Source organism: Sceloporus undulatus, chromosome 2 (genome assembly GCF_019175285.1).
Source record: "Sceloporus undulatus isolate JIND9_A2432 ecotype Alabama chromosome 2, SceUnd_v1.1, whole genome shotgun sequence".
Lineage (NCBI taxonomy): Eukaryota > Metazoa > Chordata > Lepidosauria > Squamata > Phrynosomatidae > Sceloporus > Sceloporus undulatus.
In genome coordinates, this window is record NC_056523.1 from 197832663 (window position 1) to 197855363 (window position 22701).

Sequence of the window (22701 nt, forward strand, 5' to 3'; positions counted from 1 at the left end):
TAATCATAGTAGAAAGTTTAGAATTTGTATTATGTTCAATATGGCTACCCTGGTATTTGTGACCGCAAGGGTTTATAACCCACAATGTTATTTACTAACCTATCTACTCTTATCTATATCAATACTGTAAAGGGAAGAAAACCACAAGAGGTAGTAAACATCCCTATTTGGTTGCCTGGCAGCAATTTATATGCACCATCAATGATCAGGCTTGTGGCTATTTTCAAATCTGGGCCATTGCTACTGCCAGTTTAGTGAGACACTCAGAGTCCCATGGACTGAACCTTTATCAGCATTTCCTTTGCTGAAAAAGGTCTGAAAAGGAACAAATTGGGTACATCCAGTGCATTTTTCTTGGGGGTTAGAATTGGAGAGTGTATCTGGAGAGCATTTCTACTACACTAAATTGTAGATATCTATTTGAGAACCAGTGTGGTGTAGTGGTTTAAGAGTTAGACTGGGAGACCCTGACTTGAGTTACCTATGGAAAACCATGAACAAGTCACAGTGCCTCAGCCTCAAAAAACAATGTCAAACCACTTCTGAGCAAATCTTGCCAAGAGAACCCCATGATAGGGTTGCTATATGTTGGAAATGACTTGAAAGCACACAAAAACAACAACAACAAATCTATCTACTAGAGATGGATAGTAGATATTATTACCATTGACATACAAGATCAATGGAAAGGAATTGCTGAGAAATTTAAAAACCATCTTATTTCCAGGCTTTCAGTCAAGGGTAGGTAAGTGTTTGAAATCATATTTTTACAGGTAGAATTGAATGAGCCTAGATTTATCCTATAGGAAGAAGCCATCCTAACCATAGCTGTGTTTCTGCTTACTAAAACAAAGCAAAATTTCAGTCCCAAAGTATATCACATAGTTTAGCATAAGTTTTTTTAGTTGCACTGAGTATATAGTTGAGAAAGTATCTGTCTGGGAGGAAATGAAGGTGATTCAAAATCACCAGTTTGCTCACCTTGTGCTTAATTTTGTAAATGGGCAATATGAAAATTATCAGCTCATTTCTACTTGTTCTAGAAAGTGATCGGAAAGCTTTCTACGAGAATTCCCAATGGAACATTAAGAAAAACAAGGATTTAATTTTCAAGCTGAGACAGGACAACAAGAAGCTCCACCAGAAGCTCGCAGATGCCCTTGCGGTAAGCCCTGCAGCATATTCTTCTATGGGAGAAATGGGTGCACTCGCCAATAAGGGAAAACTAAGAAAAGCTTGTAATAAATTCCCAAGCACCTTCTGCTTTGAGATAAGCATTCTGTTTGTTGTAATTCTTAAGTTAGTCTTTTAGGTGGGGTGGATATGAATGCAGTGATATACCAGACTTGTAACTCTGTCTGTCGCTGGGGTATGGACAACCTTGTATTCTTCTCCCCTTTGATGCAGTATTGGAAGTTACAGTTCTTGCTCAGGTTATCTTGAAGTATTGCATCTAAAAAACAAAACAAGCAAAGGGATCCAAGGACATATTTCAAAGTTTATTGTACAGTTGGCCTTCGTTTTCACGGGGGATTCGTTCTGGACATCACTACCCTGCAAAAACAGAAGCTTGCACATATTCAGTTTGAATGGGGCATGTGCCTGTGTGCATGCGAAGGTGCACCCCCTTAAAAATAGTGGAGGTCGCCCTTCTGTGGATTTCCAAGGTCACAGATCCGAGATCCACGAGTTAGGAGGAGCGATTGTATCCAAAATTGTGTCCAAAGCAGTGTAAATATACCATATGTGTCCAAATTGTGCATATGATGGCAACAACTTAAATGTAAGAATTTAATTGGGTGCTTCCACTGATGGAAGAAGCCCCACCAGCAGATGCAAGAAGAGGTGGTCTCTTCCTCTCTCCATGTTGCACCTACAATTCCTCAGTCCTAGATCATAACTAGGAATTACATTGTTGTTTGTTTGTTTTTGCTGTTATATTTATTTATATCCCGCCTTTCTCCAAATTGGGATGGAAGGCAGCATACAATTTAAAAAGAACAATATGGCTAAAAGCATTAACATAGAATTAAACTAATCACAGTATTAAAACAGTTCAGAACTATGGCCTGTTACAGGCTGCCAAAATAAAGCTGCTTCGGGTCTCTTTGGAGGTATGCTATTTAAATGATGCATAGGTCCTAAGAGTCCAGAGGTCGTGCCAAAGCCACACTCCATTCTAAGCACTGGAGTGCAGCTTTGGTGCAGCTTCCGGATTCTTAGGATGCATGCATCGTTTAAATAGCATACCTCCAAAGAGACCCGAAGCAGCTTTATTTTGGCAGTCTGTAACAGGCCTATAGTTAATAAAATACAACTAAGAAACTATTAAAAACAGTTGAGTTTAAAACAATACAGTACCCCTTAACCCACTCTGTAAACACTTTCTATATTAAAAGTCTGTTGAAATAAAAAGGGTCTTGCCTGCCAATGGAAAGACAACAACATTGTTCTGGCCCCCCTCAGAAGGGAGTTCCAGCACTTAGGGGCAGCCACCAACAAGGCCCAATCTCATGTCTCCACCAGCCATGTTTGTGACAGTGGGACTGAGAGAAGGTCCTCTTCTGATGATCTCAGGCCCTAAGCAAGCTCTTAAAAAGAGATTTGTTTGGTCAGATAGTCAGGACTTGGGTCATGCATAACTTGGGCTCATGATGACTGTTTTGTATTTTTTGGACGTTTCTGTGTAAATAGTTCTCCACATATCTTCTGCATGTTTAAAAAGTGGGAAGAGCTTGGTATGAGGGCTTTGAGAGGGGAGGTGTTTATTGCATAAAGATGTCTCATCCCCCTATCTGTATTGGGGGGGGGGAATGTTTTGGGTCCTGTCCAGTATATTGCATTTAAGTCAACAAAAGTGAATATAACCATTTGTGGATTTTTTTAAGGGGGAGGAAAAATTCATCAAGGCTGCATTTCAAGAACATCCAGTTGAGCAAGGATCTGTGAGAAATAAAACTGGGGAGGTAAGTGATGAGGCAGGTATATGTGCTTACAATGAAATAAAGATTGAGGTTTTCAGAGTTGGAAATGCAGTCAAAAACCTGCAAATTTATTTGGAAATAAGAACTCACTAAGAGGTTTGAGTTTCTTTAGATTTTGATTGCCATGTCATCATAAAGGTTTATTGATTTGATCTGTGTTACTAGTATTGAATACTCTGCATTGTGAGTATGTTTTTGTGCACAATCCAGTGAGCTAATTTTAGCTTGTGCAATTTTAGTTAGCTAAGAACAGAGTATTTGAAATCCCACCTTATCCCATATGATCTGCCTCGTCATTAATGTGTGTAAAAGAGACTCTCCTCTTTCTGCTCAAGTTTCAGAATAGAAATGGGTGGTAGCTGAAGAGAGGGCTTCGCATTTATGGCACCTATAGTGAACATGTCCTCTGCCACCAGGCAGCTGGGTTTTAGAGTCCTTAGTATCATGGCCAAATATTAACAACTCTCCAGTGCCATAGAAGAAGTTAATCTGTATTTAGTAGTTCTTGGTCTGGGAACTGTAGTTTCATGAGATGTTTAGCCTTCTGTCAGAGAGCTCTATGGTGCCACAATGTCCTAGCATTGAGCCAGGATAGTTAAAGCAATCTCAAACTGGATTGTTTCTGCAGTGTTTTTTTGTTTTTTTTTACCCCTGATAGTTTTACTTCAGCTTGGCAGTTTAAAGCTGAGACACATTATGAAGGCTGGTAATGGACTGGGGGAATAAACTTTGCTGTTAGCCACCAGCTTCCACAGATTCTCATAGCGACTGGGATGGGAGATGGATCCCCACTATGCACTTTGATTTCCTACATTCACTTCCGCACTGTTTAGGCCTTGGAAGTCCATGTTCCATTGGCCTTTCCCAGAGGGGTGAACCCTGGTCCACAGGCTACCCACAGTGATGTGGAGTGCCAGACTTAGGATAATTTGGGTAGAATTAGTTTCTTAGAGGTCCAGTTTTACCACTTATTGCAAGGGGATACTGGACCCCATCAGCTAAAGGTCTGAAATGATTTCTCTGCTATACACCACCTGCTGCATCATTTACCATCAGTAAAGTTTACCTTGAGAGACAGTGTAGTGATTTCAGTGTTGAACTACAACTTTGGAAACCAGAAAACATGCAGGGGTAGCTGTGTTGGCCATTTAACAAATACAAACAAAAATCCATCAGTGATGCGTTTATTGGCCAGCTGAAATGCACAATATACTTGTTGTAAGCTTTCGAAGCTCCATGGGCTTCTTCATCAGGCAAGATGTTACAAACCTAACAGGAGGGGAAAAAACAATTGGAGATATTAGTCAGATGCCTGCATATTGTTTCAGTCCTTAGTAAAGATGGTATGCTGGGGAGGATATCTTTTGCAGGCAGGCTCCTCCTCCTTCTGGCCATGCAGCAATAGGGAGATTTCCAGGAAATTTAAGGTCCAATTGCATCTCAACTGGGGATCCCCCTTTGGAAACCAGGGTTCAAATCCCTACTTAGCCATAGAAACCCCCTGGGTAACCTTGGACAAGTCGCATTCTCTCAGCCTCAGAGGAAGGCAACAGCAAACCCCCTATGAAGAAATATTGCATAGAAAACTTTTTGATGGTGAACCTTAGTTTTTTCATGTGGAAATGACTTGAAGACACAGCAGCAACAAAGCTGATCATATACTAGTGATGTGTGTCAGTTTTTAGCACCAAACAAAGTCTTGGGGAGACGTGGCATTGCAGAAAGATCCACCTCACAACATGAATTGCTGTGCTCAAAGAGATTAAGAGTCATGAATATTAGCATCTTTAAGGTGCTAGGTTAAAATCTAGTTATTCAACATGTTTTTTTAAATAATATTTTACTGGCTTTTTTCAGACAGTGAACAATTCGATAATGAATGTAATTTTATGCCACAGGAAAGAGTTACAGTGAACATCAGGCTCCTCTTCCCCTCCTCTAGCATAGCCAGGAGAAAGAATTCAGAAGCTTTTACTTTATATTAGCTTGGATATAGTTAAATGCAATATCTGAATATGAACAATTGTGATTAGCCTTAACTAAGGTTAACTGTAACAAGCCAGCCTCATACTGTAGTTTATGTTTCAATTAACCATATTTAAAAATAACCACATTTCTGGGTTTACACACAGTTATCAAGTGTAGCAATTTTCAAAGAGACAGCCATGTTAGTCTATAAGAAGAGAAAAGGAAAAATGGGATTTTGTGGTGCCTTAAAACTAACCATTTATTTCAGCATATGCTTTTGTGGATTTCAACACCCTTCTTCAAATATAATTCATTGATATTGTAAGCAAAAGCTTGTAGTCACTTTCTAGCAGGCCTCATGAAGGAAGGAGAGAAGTGCACGAGTCTGAAGCTCATACTGCCCCAATAAAACTTGTGTATCATTGTGTCCAATGTTATCCATTTTGTGCCAGTTTTGTTTTGTATTTTCTTTGTAGGTTGTCAAATTTTATTATTATTACCCCCTCCTTTTTTAGTAATTATATTGTCTTATGTGAGATGATTTGCTTTGAAGACTGTAAAGTGGCATATAAGTTATATAAATAAATAATGTGGGAAAGGCTAAATGAGGAGAGCTAACTTTTGATCTCTTGACTGGCCAACTAGAATCTTTTCTTTCTGGTCACAATCTGTCCAGATGATAATTATTTCTCCAGAGGTAAACTTAATTGAAAGAGGGATTGCTGCTCAAGTTTGGGAGGTTAATCCTGCTTTTGTTTCTTTTAAACAGTGTTTTCCATATACATGATTAAATTTTATCAAATATAGTTATGATAAGAAACACAAAACTGAAAATCCTAAAAAAGATGAAGAAATGAAAAATAGCAGTTTTTACTAGAAAGCTGGTTTTTCAAGCTTCTGTTTCACTTCAGAAACCTGCAATATCCATTTATTCATAAAATGACTGGACAGCTGTAAGTGAAAAATGAGAAACATTGGGAACCTCTCTCAGCTCAAATCATTTTCAGCTCTCTTAGAAATTATTGTGTGTACAGTCTAGATCACCTTCTTTGAATTCACTATCTGCACAACTGCTAAAACGTATAAATTTTCTCCTGTGCTTCAAGGGTGCTATTCAGATCCTAGATCACCGGCTACGTGAAACAATCAATCAGTTAAACAATCTGAAGTATCAGGTGGAGATGCAGAAGCACCATCTAGAAGAGCTACAGATTCAGTACAGTACCAGGGCTCAAGAGATCAATGACATGCAAGCACTGGAAGAAGGAAACATTGAAGAAGCTAAGGTAAGAAAAGTTTCATCCCTTGGAAGAGGAATGCCAACATGCTTCACAAGAGGTTTTCTTTCTCTGGTCTAGAACCTACCAAACATCCTAGGTTTGGGCAAGCTGACTCTTTGCTTCCACTAGACTCCCGTTTTAACTGTGCAATTGTCTTAAACCCAAAGAAGAACATCAGATTTATTTACAGTCCCAGTGAATCACATGGATCATTGCTGTACTTACTGTATATACTGTATATTACTCTTGTGTAAGTCTAGAAATTTTAGTCAAAAATTGACTCCAAAAATGTGAGTCAACTTATTCACAGGTCAATGTAAGTACTGTACTTTACTTCTTACAAAAAAAGTAGCCATCCCTGGTGAAAGGCAAGACTGTAATCTGTCCTGGAAGCACTCACACTCCCATTATATTCTCTCATTCATGAAACTTTTAGTATGAGCACAAACAGTTATGCCTGCTGGAATTTTGTAAGTTTTCTAGCACTGTTTACTTTGCTTCAGCCTTTGCATCCTTTGTTACATACCCCTAAGTTTTACTCTTGTCTTATCCATGAGTCATAGCAAAATCCACAATTTTGGCCCCAAAACCTGCCCTTGATTTACACATGAGGTCTACTTATAGTCGAGTATATATGGTATATATTGCAAGGCATTTTTGTTATTGATATTTTTTTTTACAAAAGTCAGAAACCATAGATCAACTTTCCATTATGTGATGCCCTCGGGATGTTGTTGACTGCTATGTTCATCATTCATGACTATTAGCCATGCTGGCTGGACTGATAGTTGTAGTCTTAAAACATCTGGCGGTCACTGCTTTGGGTAAGACTGCCACAGATGAAGGACAAGCCCTTCTAATTACCCCGGGTAATTCTCACAGTTGGGAATGGGGGCCAAAATCCAATGCCTGGATTTAACAAAAGATACTTTGCCTAGTTCACTAGAAGCCACTGCCTATTTGTAGATGGTTAAACGTGACCAAACTATAAGCTGTATCTATAGCTAATGTTGCAGGGCTGGAACTGGAGATGTAAATGCCCATGGCTGAGTGACAGCCTCATCCAGAGCTTGGAAAAGCTCCTTTTTTAGAAAACAAATTCTAGATCCCGCAGCTAACATGATCAGAAAAATAATTCAGCCAACAACTAAGAATCACACCTCCAGGAGGTGCAATTTCCCTTTTAATTGCCCTTCTCCCTTCAGGTCTCCCAATGGCTTGAAATAGCCAGTCCCCATAAAATGGCCAAGTGTAGCCCTTGGGGGGAATAAAAATGGGGGAGAAGCATCCCTTAGACACAAACATTGAGGAAAGGATGGTGTCTTGTCAGTGTTGGCATTCTTTGTTTCTTGTGAGCCCTTTCATGTTTCAGAACTACAAAGGAGAAGTGGTTAGCTGTGAATATCTTTAAAAAGAGAGATGCCCCAGACCTGGTTATTCTGAATGAAATACCATCCTCTGAAAAAAATATTGTCCTTCTATACTAGAGCTAACAGCATCTACAGGAGGAGATAACTTTTTTTGTAATTTTTTGTAACTTTATTGCTAAAAGAAAAAAACCCATTTAGGACCAAGAACAATAACTTATCTTGACTGCAAGTATGGTGGCAGCCCAACTCTTAGTATATTAACAAACTTAACAAAATATCTAGCATACTCAAATGTATATTTCAAAAACCAAAAATTGTTGTGTACTGTGATACTACAATACCACCAATGATCATCTGGAAATGAAGTATCTTTGTTGTGATGCAAATAGATGTTAAATTTTCTGGACTTTGAAAATCTCCCAGTTGCCACATGGCCAGCCTACAAGATATGCCCCTCCTTACTATCTTAACTCACAAGAGAAACAGCCAAATGCAAGCCTATGACTAACATATTCAGAGGTTTTTTTCCTTCAGTTTGGTTTGTAACACCTTGCCTGATGAAGAAGCCAGTGAAGCTTCGGAAGCTTGCAACATGTATACTGTGCATTTAAGTAAAGAATTTAGTGAGAGATTGGATGTAACCAAAGAAAGATTAGGACAGAAAGAATGTAGCATTCTTTACCTAAGTACAGAGTAATGGAAAACAAACCAAAAAGTATTTTTAAAAATTAAAGCATGCAGAGAATTCACAAATGGCTGTCGTTACAGTCATATAAGTGAAAGGAGAGTGGCATAATGATATAGTGGAGAATATCTTCAGTGAGGAACATCATTCCTGAGAGGAGGACATAAAAGAAATATCCCCCAATATATTGTTCTGAAGTGAAACATTAAGAATCTTTTGAAGAGTATTACAAACATTGGGTTTAGAACCTGCCAATGAAACTTTGTAGTCAGAAGGTGTTAATAGCAAAAAAGATGGGATAGTTTTAATATTAAAAAGACAGTTACTTTCGCACGTAGAAATGCCATTACCTGATATATCCAAGGACTTAATTGAAACAGAATAAGGAATACACCTTTGAATACAAAAAGGTGTCTTGGAAATAGCCAAAGGATGTATTCATGTGTAAAAAAGGTAAAATTTCTGAAGATATCTCCAGTAGATGGTTCAATAGCTGCTCTAATTTCAGGGGTCATTATGCAACCCTAACAGAAGTACATGAAGCTCCAGCCATAGCAGCTAGGGCATCTATTGCTACTTTCATGTTTGCAAGGGCAGCATTCTTATGAGTTCAAGAAATAAATAAGAGTCAGGACTTGAATTTACATGACATGCATAGAGCATGAGGTAGGTTCCAAAGGGTTTTAGAATATGTAACAGATGCAGGACAAGATACCACTGCATTTGCAGCAAGGAATATTGATGTGATGCCAGTAGCATGAAGATCTCTATGGTTATGTCATTGGGAAGCAGACCAAATTTTTTTTTAAAAAATTGGTTTAGGTTCTCTTTAAAGGTGAGTTGCATTTTGAGAGAGAAAGCATTAGAGAAAGTATGCCATAGAGATCATAGATGACAGAGCTGCAGAAGTCAAAGTAGGGAGGTAGACAAAGAACCAGCTGTCTTGTTTGGTACATTGATTTCCTATGTTCATGTGAACCCTCAAGTCAAGTCTCAGTACACTTGGACACTCTGTGTGTGTGTGTGTGTGTGTGTGTGTGTGTGTGTGTGTGTGTGTGTGTGTGTGTTTCTATGTAAGTGTGCTTTAATTTTAAAAATCAAATGGGATTCTTTAAAATGTTGACAAAACTCCTCTAGCTGGCATTAGAGGTATTAATACTTTTGCAGCCATGTGTACTATTTAATGTGTAATAAAAATAAAATATGGAAGGATTGCCTGGTTCCATAATGGCACATCAGTTAGTTCACTGTACACTGAGCCAATAGGTTGTTTAACATTGCCATTTTTCATTTTTCAAATGCTAATGTATCTTTTAAAAGTAATGCCAAACATTTCTCTTGCATTCTTGGTTATCTTCTAACAGATGCTGGTTTCTCTACCTTTTTATAAAAGGCAGCATTAAACAGCGTTTTCCTTATACAGCACCTACTCCACTATTGGAACTATGTGTATTGACGACTGAGAATTTTCAGCCATCCAGATCTTAAATGTCCCATTCAAAGGTTTTGTACTTGCCCACAGTCCATTCCCATACAGTAAAAGAGACAGATGTGACATCATAAACTTGCCTGAAAAAGGGTGAGATTTCCAGTGTCTTCTGTTCTCTAGACATGTCTCAGAAGCACAGGAAATGAGTGTCTGTGATGAATTTAATCCTTGAGCCCCTATTCCATATCTTCTGTCTGTTTCCTGAAGGTCATACTTGCAAGCAGGCAACTTTCCCATCCACAATATTCCTGATGGCTGGCCCATGAGATCTGCACAGTGTAGAGCTAATGCTTCACTTTTCTGACTGACTAATCTAGACCTCTATTTTGTATTGGAGCAGCTGAAGCAGGAATGATAGTAAAATCCAGAGTAGATTCCCAGGAAGTGGATTGACTAGGTGTCCCCTGGCCAGAATAATGGTGGCTGCTCCCTTCTCCTTTAACAACAAGGCAGCAGCCACCGTTGTTCTTTGCTGGCTAAAAATTCTCCACAAGTCAGAGGGGCTTTGGAAAAACTCCCATTCAGTTCCAGAGCATTTTGTGCGGTTGCCAGACTATGATCTGAAGGACACAAGGAAGGAAAGATCTCACTTCTGTGCACAGAAGCCATATAGATCATCTCTACAACACCATGGAGCAGGGACATCTTTGAACTGGATAGCTTTTGAAGGCTCTCTAGATTCTGGCTTCTTGCTCAGTTTGCTGCTGTTTTTGTCCAGACACTGCGTATGTTGGAAAACCGTCTGGAAAAAGCTCGGTTCAAGAATGAGGAAGCTGCACGCATCACCAGCATGTACCAGAAACTAAAAGCACACATGCAGGTGAGACAGACATCTCCTAAAAGGTAATTGTTGAGAGGAAGTAGCCTTCCTTCCCACCACCGTGGAGAAAGGAAGGCATGTTTTAGCATTTGTCACTACATTGCCAGTCAGTTTGTGATGACCAATAGACAGCAGTGAGGTTTTGGGTTTGGATCAAAAGATCAAGTTGAAGCTTGCATTGAGGGCTGTAAGGTGAATGACATTTGCCAACAAGCAGATGGTTTAGAAGGCATATGATGAGTGTGATATACAGTCATTCAGCAACTTGCCAGTGATACAAAAGGGGTTACTATTTAAAAATTCCCTGTCATTCCAGTAGATAAGGCAGAAGCTAAGGACTTGCTTTCTTATGAGAATCCTAGCTAGGAGAGATGTGGGAGGGCTTTTTCCATGTCCCATGTTTTTAGCATTTGGGTTTGAGTCTGCACCAGGGATGCCTTTTTTAAACTGTTATATTTTTCCTGTGACCCACACCTGAGTCTCACTCCATGGTTGCGGGGACATGCACCAGCCTAAAGACACCATGTGCTGTGAATCCCCATCAGTTCAGGGAAGCTATAAAATATATTCTGCACTCATTATCCATCAATAGACCTTATTGTTCAACTGTGATCTGCACCAGCCTCAATGCCAAACAGATCTTTTGAGCTATTTGGGATTGTATCCAGGTCCAGGTCAGAACAGGGAGCCTCCTAAGGAAGTTACATGACCTAGAGTTTTGTTGTTGTGGTCCCTTCTGCTGTAATTGAGCATGGCATGTTGTAGAGAGAGTGGGGCACCAAGGCTGTTAGCTCTACCATTCACTCTGGGAACCTTCATCCCTCTTGTAGGAGAAAAGCCTCCACTTCCAGAACAGGCTAGATGCTCTGCAAACCGAGATCTCACACCTGCGTCATGAATTCAACGAGCTGGAAAGCGTGGAGTCAGAAGCGCAACATGCCCGCGATACAGCTAGAGTAAGGGGTTTGGTCAGGGTGGGATACCAAATGAAGGAAGACTAGAAGACATGTGATATGGAGTAGCTCTGGATAGCCTTGCAGTCTTGCTATAGGAGGTGAAAAAAATCAGGTCCAGAATGATCCAACAACAGGTGCAACAGGCTGGTAGAAAGGGGTGCTGAACAAGCCAGCAATGGATAGTGTGTTTGGGGATGTGTATGTGGTAAAAGAGAGAGAAAGACTGTGGTGTAGTGAGCATAGGACTACAACCCAGGAGACCAGAGTTTGAATCCCTACTTAGCCATGGAAACCCACTGGGTGACGTTGGGCAAGTCACACTCAGTTTATGGAGACTAAAACCTGAGGTGTTTGATGTTCAGAGCAGCACACCAGACATGAGACACTGCTTGTGTGACAAATCCCTGGTTGCTGCCACATACCTGTATGTTTTCCTTAATGGATCAAAAAGCAACTGGGACAGATTTACAACAGGAAAATAGTACATAGTGACTGAGGGGTAAACCCAGAACTCTGTGTATAGCTTGGTGTCTTAGACAAAAACCATCAGGAAGGTAGTCTTAGGAAGCAGAATAATTGGCACTCCCAGAAACATGAGCTGGTTTCACACAACAGCAGGCTTATCTGGTTGCCCAATGCCCAAACAACATCTGAGGTAGCATAAATGCTTACAGTGTATGCCCCAGTTTAAAACTTTCAAGGTCAGGGCAATGTGTTACCTTCTCTTTTCCTTGCAACTGCAGGGACAGCTCCAGACTCAAGAGGAAGCCATCTTCCGAGAACGTAAGATACGTGATAAGAAGCTGAAGGACCTCAAGAAGCTGATTGAGGAAAAAAGAGCACAGAATGAGCGTACAGAAAAACGGGTACTGTAGAGTCGTCTGCTTTGCATGAAGAGATTGCCCTTTCTTTGTCATGCTAGTGACAGGTTGAGGGCAGAGCTTTAAAATTTTACAGTTTGCAGACCTATTGACTGGAAGATTCTAGGAGTTATAGCCCAAAAAAGTAATTTTCCCAAGGCAAAAATTTGAAGGGGATATTTATTTTCAGGGGGATATTTTATATGCAAGAAGACCTTTGACATGTGTACATGGACACAAACACAACAGCAGTCAGTTTCTATTTCTTTAGATTCTTTTTTGTTTATTTCATTTCTATGCTATCTTTCTCCCAGAAAAGGGCCCAAGGCAGCTCACAAGATTAAAAAAATAGATAACTATTAGTCAATTAGTGTCTTATAGATACTAATTACAAGAATTATAATCTCATTAGCAGCTATCTTAGGGATAGTTTTTAACTGAATATTAGAGCTCCACTTCACTTTCATGAGGACCGGAAACAGGGAGTTAAGTTTAAATTTGACTGTTTCTTTCCCAACCATGATCCAGATGAAAAGCACACAAAGTTTGCTTTGGGGAAAGTTTATATTTGCTGTTTTATGTGACCTTTGCAGACTATAAAATTACATGCATTCACCTAGTCTCCTTTGCACAAAGAGCTGTAGAAAATACTGAGACTCTGCTCTAGCAGCTGAAAAACCTCTTTTTGCCATGCACATGCACTAGTTTTAGAGCAACTCTTTCTGCCTTGCACATGTACTAGCTTTTGAAATGTTCCTATATATCACTGAGCTTGTATTCAACCAGGCTAGGTACTTCTTTGTCTTTCAAAATGAATGTTCAGATTTATATAATGCTGAATTCTGTTCAGAGGCACTCAATTATTGACTGCATACAGTACAGCTTATGAGACAGACAGGAAAATGCCAGCTCTGAGGCCCAGTATTCTGAAGGAGTTGCCTGTCTAGCCCACCATCTTCTTCTACAAGCTTTTCCCTCCAAGATTCTGCATATTTCCAATCAGTGATCAAAGATAACAGGGAGGATTTTCCTACTCAACACTTAAGACAGCTGAAACCCTGCTGTGTCTCCCTCAGATATAAGGAATAAAAGATTTGAAGACCATTAAATGCCTTTCTTTTCAACACAGTAGGGTATGTAGATTGTAAATGCTTTCTGAGCAGATGTCTGAAATGTTTGGACTTGGGTTTACTCCTGATTAGTCATACAGCCTATCTAGCCACAGCCACTTTGCTTTGGCCCTGACTCTTATGCAGTTTTAATCCTTTAATATTCAGTCTCTGGAACAAAAAAAGATTTAGCTATGATAGAAAAGGCCTAAAACATAAAGACATTGATTAGCTTTAAAGAGAATAATAATAATAAAGAAGATCCCTTTCTTTCAAAAGCATGGGGATAAGAATTCCAGCTACTCCAGCCTTCCTATCTCCTGTGCTTTGATTTCCCCACACAGTCCATCATATATGAAAGCTGCTGTCATAACTAGGCATTCCTAGACCCTGTGGTTCAGGCCTACACAATTACTTAGATGCTTACTATCCACCCACGTTTCCCCTTCCATCAAGCATCACATTTTCCTTCAAAGGTGGAGTCCTAGTGGATGGGCTTTCACTCATTCTTTCAGGACCTCATTGATCTCAACTTCCAGGTAAGAAAGAATTTCCCCATTCTCAATTAATATGCAGAGCCAGCTTTGTATACATCCTCCTGAGGCATACTTTAATTGGGGTGACCTGATTAACTGGAAATAGGGTGGGTCTGATGGAGATGCAGATAAATTCATTGAGGTTTTTCCAGGGAAGAGAAATGTGACTAGCTGATCTTTAGAGCAAAGTGGTATGATCATTCAGGGCTGTTAACCCTGAACCTTGGAGCCTTCTTGATTTTCCTCCACACCCTACCAACTTAGAAACTATTGTTTGGGTAGTATCTTCTGTGCTATGGATTGCAAATGAAAGATTTTTGCTTCCCACCAGCTATCTAGAACAAACAAAATTGTAAAGATATCATAAAGAACTGATTAAAATAGAATAGAAATTTTATTTTTATCCCGCCTCTCCAGCAGGATCTAGGCGGCTTACATTACAATAAAATATAACAATAAAACAGTAAAATACAGCAATGAAATAAAATATGATAAAATACAGCAGTACAAAATAAACCCATTATCCCTCCCTCCAGTCAACACCTATAATTCACAAAGACAATAGTAAAACAACACCTAGATTGATTAAAACAAATAGTTAAACGACACAGAGACAGGCCTTCTGGAGTTCTCCACATGATGATCCATATTCAGGGAAGGCCTGTCAGAAGAGATCCATCTTGACAGCCTTTTTAAAGCTGTCAAGGTTGGTAATCATCCGGATCTCTTCTGACAGGCCATTCCATAGTTTGGGAGCAGCAGATGAAAAGGTCCTCTGGATAAGCGCTGCCACTCTCGTCTTTATTGGCTGCAGTAGGTTTTCCCCAGAGGACCTAAGTGTGCAGGGTGGATTGTACAGAAGAAGGAGATCCTGCAAATAAGTTGTACCCAAGCCATGAAGGGCCTTAAACCAATGCCCTGTTTGTGCCTGGAAATTAATGGGCAGCCAGCATAGAGATTTTAGGATAGGTGTTATATGAGATCTCTAGCTGTTCCGGTAACTAGTCTGGTTGGCATATTTTGGACTAATTGAAGTTTCCAGACTAAGTACGATGGTAGGCCCATGTAGAGCGCCTTACAGAAGTCGAGTTGTGATGTTACCAGCGCATGTACCACTGCCTCTAGGTTCCCTGGTTCCAGGAAAGGATGCAGCTGGCATATCAGCCAGAGCTGATAACAGGCACTCCTGACCGTCACATTTACTTGGTTTGACATCTGAAGTGACAAGTGATGGAGCACTCCCTAGTTATGAACACAGTCCTTTAAGGGGAGTGTGACCCCATACAGGACCAGTTGATATATCCCTATACCTAGGTTAGGGGTCCCAACAGCGAGTACCTCTGTCTTGTCTGGATTCGGTTTTAGTCTGTTTTTCCTCATCCAGTCCATTACCACCTTAAGGCAGTCATTGAGAGGAGAGATGCCGTCTTTGGCCAGAGCTATCATCCGAGGCATGGAGAGGGTGTCATCAGCATACTGATAACATCCCACCCTATGTCTCCAGATGATCTCCTTGGGGGATGCCAGATCTCTCTTTTAGAAGAGCAACTATCCCAAAATATCACCCTTTGGAATCTACCCGAGAGATGCAATGCCCCCATCTCACAACTCTCTCAGGCGTTCCAAAAGAATGTCATGATCAGTGGTGTCAGAAGCCACAGAGAGGTCCAGACGTACTGACAGGGTCACACTTCCCCTGTCCTGAAGCCGGTTTGAAATGGATCCAGATAATCAGTTTCATCCAAAACTACTTGGAGTTGACGAGCAATGGTCCTCTCGATCACTTTATTCAAAAATGGAAGGTGTGAAACTGACCTATAGTTGTTCATGTCCAAAGGGTCTAGGGAAGGCTTTTCAGAAGCGGTCTAACAACCACTTCTTTTAAACAAGTTGGAAACTGGCCTTCCCTAAGAGATGCATTAATAATACATGTCATATACGTCACTATGGCATCTGCCCTCAGACTACTAGGCATGAAGGGCAAGGATAGAGGAGGCATGTTGTCTTCCTCATACTACCACGAAGTTTGTCCACATCCTCAGTACTCACAGACTCAACTGATCCAGTTTAATCTCATTCACGGAGTTGCTGGACACCTCATTGATCGATTCAGTTATAAGACTGGCATCCAAGACAGGAACTTCTGATTAGAAAGGAATATTAATCTGGACAACTCCATGATGAGAAAGGAGTGGGATCTAAAAACCTTGTGCTGGTCCTGGTGCAGAAAACATAACACCAGTAGGCTAGAATGGGTAGACAACTATCAGGTTGGTCAAGTTGCCAGTGTGAATAATGGACAGGGCTCCTCTACCTTTAATGACAAAAGAGGAAAATTTGGCAACCAGGTAACAAGCAACACCTGCTGTTTCCAGTTTTCCTTCTGGTAAGCCTAGGTCTGGAGGCGCCATACGCCCTTCAACAGAGTTCAGAGCACTGGACACATCCCTCATGTCCAATCTCTCTTTTTAAAAAACAACAACAACACCCTAATAATATTTTGGAAACAGTCTTCCCACAGCTGCTTTAGGCCAGCAGGATGTGCAATGGAAATCTCCTCCAATTTTGAAAAAAGGCCACCCAAGACTTAAAATGTGCCCTGATGAAAGGACATGACAAGATTGCCCTAGAGGGCATGGGAGGCATTTGGGGTATAAAAAAAGGGGGAAACCTTTTTTTTATAAACACATAGAGGAGAGTGTGGGGCATCCTTGGGAGCTGTGAAAAAAGCCTCTGGGGTCACATTTTTCTCACCCCGTTGCTAAAAAAGAACCTTGTCATAGTGTGCTTTGTTTGTTCTAACAGTCTCAGAAGGATCGTGTCCCATTTGGAACTGAAGAGTTGCTCAGAGAACCCCAGCAGAAGAAAGCAAGTATCATGAAGAGCAAACAAGCCTTGTTTGTTGCATCAGAGGCCTTTGACAAGATCCGATCAGCCACTGGTGTCACTGATGCAGACGTAAGAGCTTTGCCCTCTGTCTCTTCCTAGACTTCTCTGTTGATTTCTTACGTGTAGATATCATTATATTACAGTCAGCACCACTCTCTTCTAGTCCCTTTCCAGAATGAGATGTTGCTATCTGGTTCCTCAAAATCTGTTATACTGCGGACTGTCACCATGCAGAACAGGACTGATGTAAGGGCTCAAAAAACATATCTGACCTGCTTTGCCTTCCAAAAATGTGTCCTGGGAATCTGGCCAAGCCCAGTGTGACATTAAAACTGCATTTCTTTGTATACTTACTTGCAAGTAAACTCTAGAAGTAAGTACAGTGGACCCTTGTTATACGTTGGGGTTTGGTTCCAAGATTCCCCATGGATAACAACATCCGTGGATGCTAAAGTCCCATTAAATATAATGACATAGCAAAATGGTGTCCCTTATCAAAAATGGAAAATCAAGGTTTGATATTTGAAATTTATACTTTTTGGGAACATTTTAAAACCATGGATGCTTGAATCCGTGTACAAAAAACCCATGTATAAAAAGGGCCGACTGTACTTACTTCTGAGTCAACATGCTTAAGACTGGACTGTCCACTTGTTTCAAGCAAAAAGAGCATATATTCCTACAATATTATCAGTTGTGTAAAAGGTATTCACCAATTCTATCTTTAGGCTACCTGTTTGCATGCCCAAACTCAGGAGTAAGAATAGCCTGTTCTTGAAGCGGAAGCAGGCTCCTTTATCCTGGTGTGATTTGTACAATAACCCAAATTTATCCCCCAATATTCTACATTAAAAAAGAAATGAGGTCAGACTGACAACTACTTAGAACATGCCATTGTCTAACCCTTAATCCTTTTAAAGTGGGAAGGAGGGATTCCATAGGGCATGGAAGGGTGTGTTTTTTCCTGCACTCCAGACTAACCCAACAAGAGGACAACAAATAGAAATGACATCTGAAGTGATCCAAACAGAACTGGGTGTAGCTGCCCCACTCAAATAAAGAGAAAGCATTTTCTGGGCAGTTTTCTCTTCTTTGTCAGTATTGGTCCATGACTTCTCACTCTCATTTTTCAGCAGCTCCAGCAAATCCCATGACTATTGCCTACTGGTGCACCCTTGACACCACATGTCAATAGTTGCTCAAGGCACTAATCATTCATGTGTAACTGCAAAACTTGTTCTCCATGCACCAGCTGCTGCTAGCCAATCAAAGCTTCATAGCAGCCTCTGTGTCATGCTGTCATTTTCTGATTTCCATTCATAAAGTCTGTCATCCTGAGAAAGGTGTCAATTTTCTTATGACCTTGGCCTTCTGACATTTGTTTGGGGCCTGGTTATCAGTTAAGCTTGTACTTGACCTATTCAAAATGCCCTTCTTGCCACATCAACCTGGTAATAAAAGAAGTTCTGGAAAACTGCATGTCCTTTTGTATTTCCAGCCAGGCCTGCCCATCTGTGTCCTTAACAGGAATGCTGCTGTGCTAGCAGCAGGCTCAGGCTTGCAGCCAAGCTATATCTGCCCAATCAATTGTTGCTTCCTGTCAGGAATCAGAGCTGACAGAAATCAGCCACTAGTGTGGCTTCAAGGCATTTGCATGGTGGATGCACAGAGGGCAAAAGGCCAAGGGCATGAAATCTGGATCTCTTCCAGTGCTGAGTGGGGACGGGAGGGATGAACTTGTATGGCAGGGCTGAATTAGCTGAACTCATACATCTTGATAGAATGGTAAAATTCATGAATGTTAGAAATTCTGCCTATTGGCTACTCTGAGAAAAATGTTTGTTCTGATGCCCTCCCTGCCTCTTAGTTTAGAGCTACATCTCTGTATACACAGCAGTGCTTCTGCAACATTAAAGGTAAAGGTAGTCCTTTGATATGAATGTCTAGTCATAACCGACTGTAGGGGGGTGGTGCTCATCTCCATTTCCAAGACAAAAAGCCAGCGTTGTCCAAGGACTGCTCTGGTGGTCATGTGGCCAGCATGACAGCACCAAACGCTTACCTTCCCACTAAGAAGTGGTACATATCTATTTGCATGCTTTCGAATTGCTAGGTTGGCAGAAGCCGGGACTAGTGACAGGAGCTCACCCCATCATGCAGCATACGAGTCTCAAACTGCCAACTTTAGCAATAGCAAGTACATTTCTATACCGCTTATCAGTGCACTTAAGCACTCCCTAAGCGGTTTACAAAATATAAGCTAATACCCCCCAACAATCTGGGTACTTATCTTAACGATCTCGGAAGGATGTAAGCCTGAGTCGAGCTTGAGCCCTTTTGCTGGTATTGAACTCGCAACCTTTTGGTGTGTGAGTGAGTGGCTGCAGTACAGGCATTTAACCACTGCGCCACCAGGGCTTCCGGTCACTTCTTCAACATACAGTGACACAAACCTAGCACATTCTGTCAAGCTTGTGTCTGGATCAATCTTGACTGTGTTTGATGGTGTGGGGAGATCCACATGATAATAAAACACAGGTCGTCTTTATATCAGCCCAGATTACTGGCATCTGTCTCCCATGCACATGGCATTTGCTCAAATCCCTTGGCATCCAGGGCTTCTGAGACCATTCTGTCCACAACCCTGACAGCACTCCTAACCAAATGGATGGCCCCTTTTAAGGCTGTAGTAATTTGACATAATTATCATTATGCAGCCAGAAACCCATCCTCTTGTCCTTTACAATACCTTTGCAGACCCTTGCTTTACACCATTGTTTCAGCTATATACCACATACTCCTGAAGTGGCAGTTTTGCTCCATTCCCCTGGACCTGCTTGAGCTGGAAGAATGGGCCTTTGGTACAGCCTAGGATTCAACTTGATGGCCAGGTAGTACTAAGGAGTTTTGCTGGTCTTTCTCTCATGGTTCCTTTTGCTGAACATTGTGAGATGTTCAGCAAACGTCTTTCAACTAATGTCTTCAGACCTTTCTCAGAACTGGGACCTTATATTTTTGTCAATCCATATGTTTTCTTGATAGGATGTTATAGCCTGCTTCATGGCTCAGGAAGAAACTTTCAAGCAACTGGAAGAAATGAAGAATATGAATGAAGTTACCCAGATACAGCTTAAAGAGGAGAAGGATGCATTGCAACGTAAACTTGAACACACCAAGTACTCAGGAGAGGCCCGAAAGGTGGGGTAAGTTGGTTCCTCAGTGTGCATGCTTTGTGCAATAAGCTTTGGGCAATAAGGGGGAGCAGGGCATATACTTGCCACCAGTCATGCAGAGTGTGCTAATCACTGCTTCCTCCAACCCACTTTTACATACTGGTTAAAGTCATGAGGACTAGAATCTGGAGTTCATGACTTCTCTTTGGGATTTAACCCTTGCGTCAATCACCTCCAGAACTCAGAAACTAATGCAGAATTTGAATGAATACCGGAAGAGAGATGAAAAGAGGCAGAATGCAACCCAGGAAGAACTAGATAAAGTGAATCGTTTTCTGCTTGATGCGAAGGCTGGAGTGGAACATTTGGCCTCCAAAGTACAGCACATCAAGCTGGTGAGTGTTCCATTTTGCCTAACTACTGCAGCCACATGGCCTCATACCTGGTATGTAGCTAAATCAGTAACTTTCCTTCAACCAGCCTAATGCGGGCAGAAACAAAAACTTCTGATCTGTAGTGCTTGATAGCATCTCTGAGCTGCTCTCCTCCACCAGAATTAGTAGTGTGGGGAGCTGACTGAGGCGCTTCATAGTGGAAAAGAGGAATGAAGCAGTACAGATTATTAATCACTGAAAGGGCTACAAGGCAGGAGGACGCCTGAATTCTGTGCCGACCAAAAGGATAGGCTGTAAGGTATATCGAGTGAGAAGCAGGATTTCTGGGTTCTACCCATTTCTTTCTTTCTGCATCCTTTCCTGGAACCGGGAGACCTTGAAACTGTAGTATATGCACTGGTAACCTCACGACTCAATTTCTGCAATGCACTTTACATGGGCTACCCTTGTGCTTAACCCAGAAACTTCAATTAGTACAGAATATGGCAGCCAGGCTGGTCACCAGTAAATCTAGGAGTGACCATATAACTTATAACACCAATATTGAAATCACTCCACTGGTTGCCTATTGGTTTCCAGGCACAGTACAAGGTGTTGGGTATCATCTTTAAAGCCCTACATGGCTTGGGTCCAACCTATTTAAGGGATCACTTACTTCCACATAATCCACCCCGCACACTCAGGTCCTCGGGGAGGAATTTATTGCAGCCTTTAAAGACCAGACTAACTGCAATCTCCCAGAGGACCTTTTTGGCAACCGCTCCCAGACTGTGGAATGGCCGGCAGGATGAGATCCATCAAATTACAAGCTTAGATGGCTTCAAAAAAGCTGTCAAGATGGATCTCTTCCAGCAGGCCTTTCTTGAATAAAAGCACTCGACCATAAAATTTACTCCCTTACACCATGTATGGCTAACCATTCTGCCCCACTGTCTATGTTGTTATTATAGCTTATTTTAAAAATAATTTTAACTGTACCATGTTTAATTCTTTTTTAAGGAGGGAGGTTGGTAATATTATATGGAGATTGATGTTTTTAACTATGTTAGCCACTTTGATTTCCTGTTTCAGATAGCAGGGTACAATAAAGTTTTATTTATTATTTTATCTTCTCCTTGTGGCTTCAACAATATTTTTTTTCAGAAAACTCATCATGTTTCCCTGTGCTGGGCCAGGGGCTAATGAACATCTCTTCTTTTCCCTAGAAGATAGTCGCTTTGCACTACTGAGCTAGAATGAGAAAGCCACTGACATGTGCTTGACCTCCTAGCCCAAACAGAGGAGAAATTTCTATACCTGCTGGATTCCTCAAGACCAACAAGCAGGAGCTTCTCAAAGAATTGAGGAAGGGGAGGTGGGTTCAGAGCAACTAACAGGCCAGACAATTCATTTTCTCATTAATATTTTTGACTAGATGTTGTTGTCTGGTTGGGGTTCTTATTGTCTGGGTGAGTAATTCCCCAATTCATCAAGCGCATTTCCAAAACCAGTGCTTAGACTTTAGCTTAATTCAAATGAAGACATTTGGTAGAATATATTTTGTTTAATTTATAAAAACAAGCACTCTGATAGCAAATTCCTAAGATATCAGCCGTTGTTAACTCACAAGAACAGCTCCCCACTCCCACCAAATGCACCCATGGAGTCCCGTGGCGAGATCTCTAAAGCTCTGCCCTGTCATGGACGATCTTTTCTGGTTGAGGCTCGAATCAGGCTTCTACCTCGCCCCCCCCAGGGGTGGCGGACCTATTAGGATGGTCCACTCTCAAAGGCTGATGGAACCCAAAAGGTTCCAAGAAGCCCTAGAGGTGGTATATGGCTGGAACGGAACGGCGACTTGTTGAGCCCTGACAAACACTTGGATACTACTCTCCAGGGCTATACACAGTACGCTCCCAACACTCTTCAGGCCTGCTTCAAAAAACATCCTGATACAGAAGACCTCAGGGAAGGAAGCGGGTTCTGCAACGACTAGAGCATGACTGGCGAGGACACCAGCACTTAGCCGACAAGGCCTCCTAGCTCCATTTGAAGTCGCCTACGGAGTGGCAATAAGTGCAGCAAAGAATTCGTTCTATGCTGCACGTATGCGTCCGCGGAGTCGCGTCCGGCAGGCTTTTCAGGGTAGTGAGGGAGCTGACATAACTGAACTGCCCCCCTCCCCTGAACCCTATTTTAGAACCCTAA

General features: G+C 41.3%; 1 protein-coding gene across 1 annotated transcript; it reads left to right on the forward strand.

The window, feature by feature from the left end:
- The first annotated feature begins 1009 nt into the window (after positions 1-1009).
- On the forward strand, positions 1010-21840 carry ODAD3 (outer dynein arm docking complex subunit 3). The gene is made up of 10 exons (XM_042447658.1): positions 1010-1165; positions 2889-2966; positions 6059-6238; positions 10495-10596; positions 11427-11552; positions 12296-12418; positions 16863-17015; positions 19989-20149; positions 20358-20514; positions 21719-21840. Exons 1-10 carry the CDS (start codon positions 1010-1012, stop codon positions 21746-21748), a joined length of 1266 nt encoding a protein of 421 aa, XP_042303592.1. The 3' UTR covers positions 21749-21840.
- The last annotated feature ends 861 nt before the right edge of the window (positions 21841-22701 follow it).

Excerpts from the sequence above, each read along its gene's own strand:
- ODAD3 (XM_042447658.1), top strand. The coding sequence starts at position 1,010 with ATGAAAATTATCAGCTCATTTCTACTTGTTCTAGAAAGTGATCGGAAA. Across the intron at positions 11,553-12,295 it reads ATGCCCGCGATACAGCTAGA|GGACAGCTCCAGACTCAAGA; the intron begins GTAAGGGGTTTG and ends TTGCAACTGCAG. Across the intron at positions 17,016-19,988 it reads CTGGTGTCACTGATGCAGAC|GATGTTATAGCCTGCTTCAT; the intron begins GTAAGAGCTTTG and ends TTTTCTTGATAG.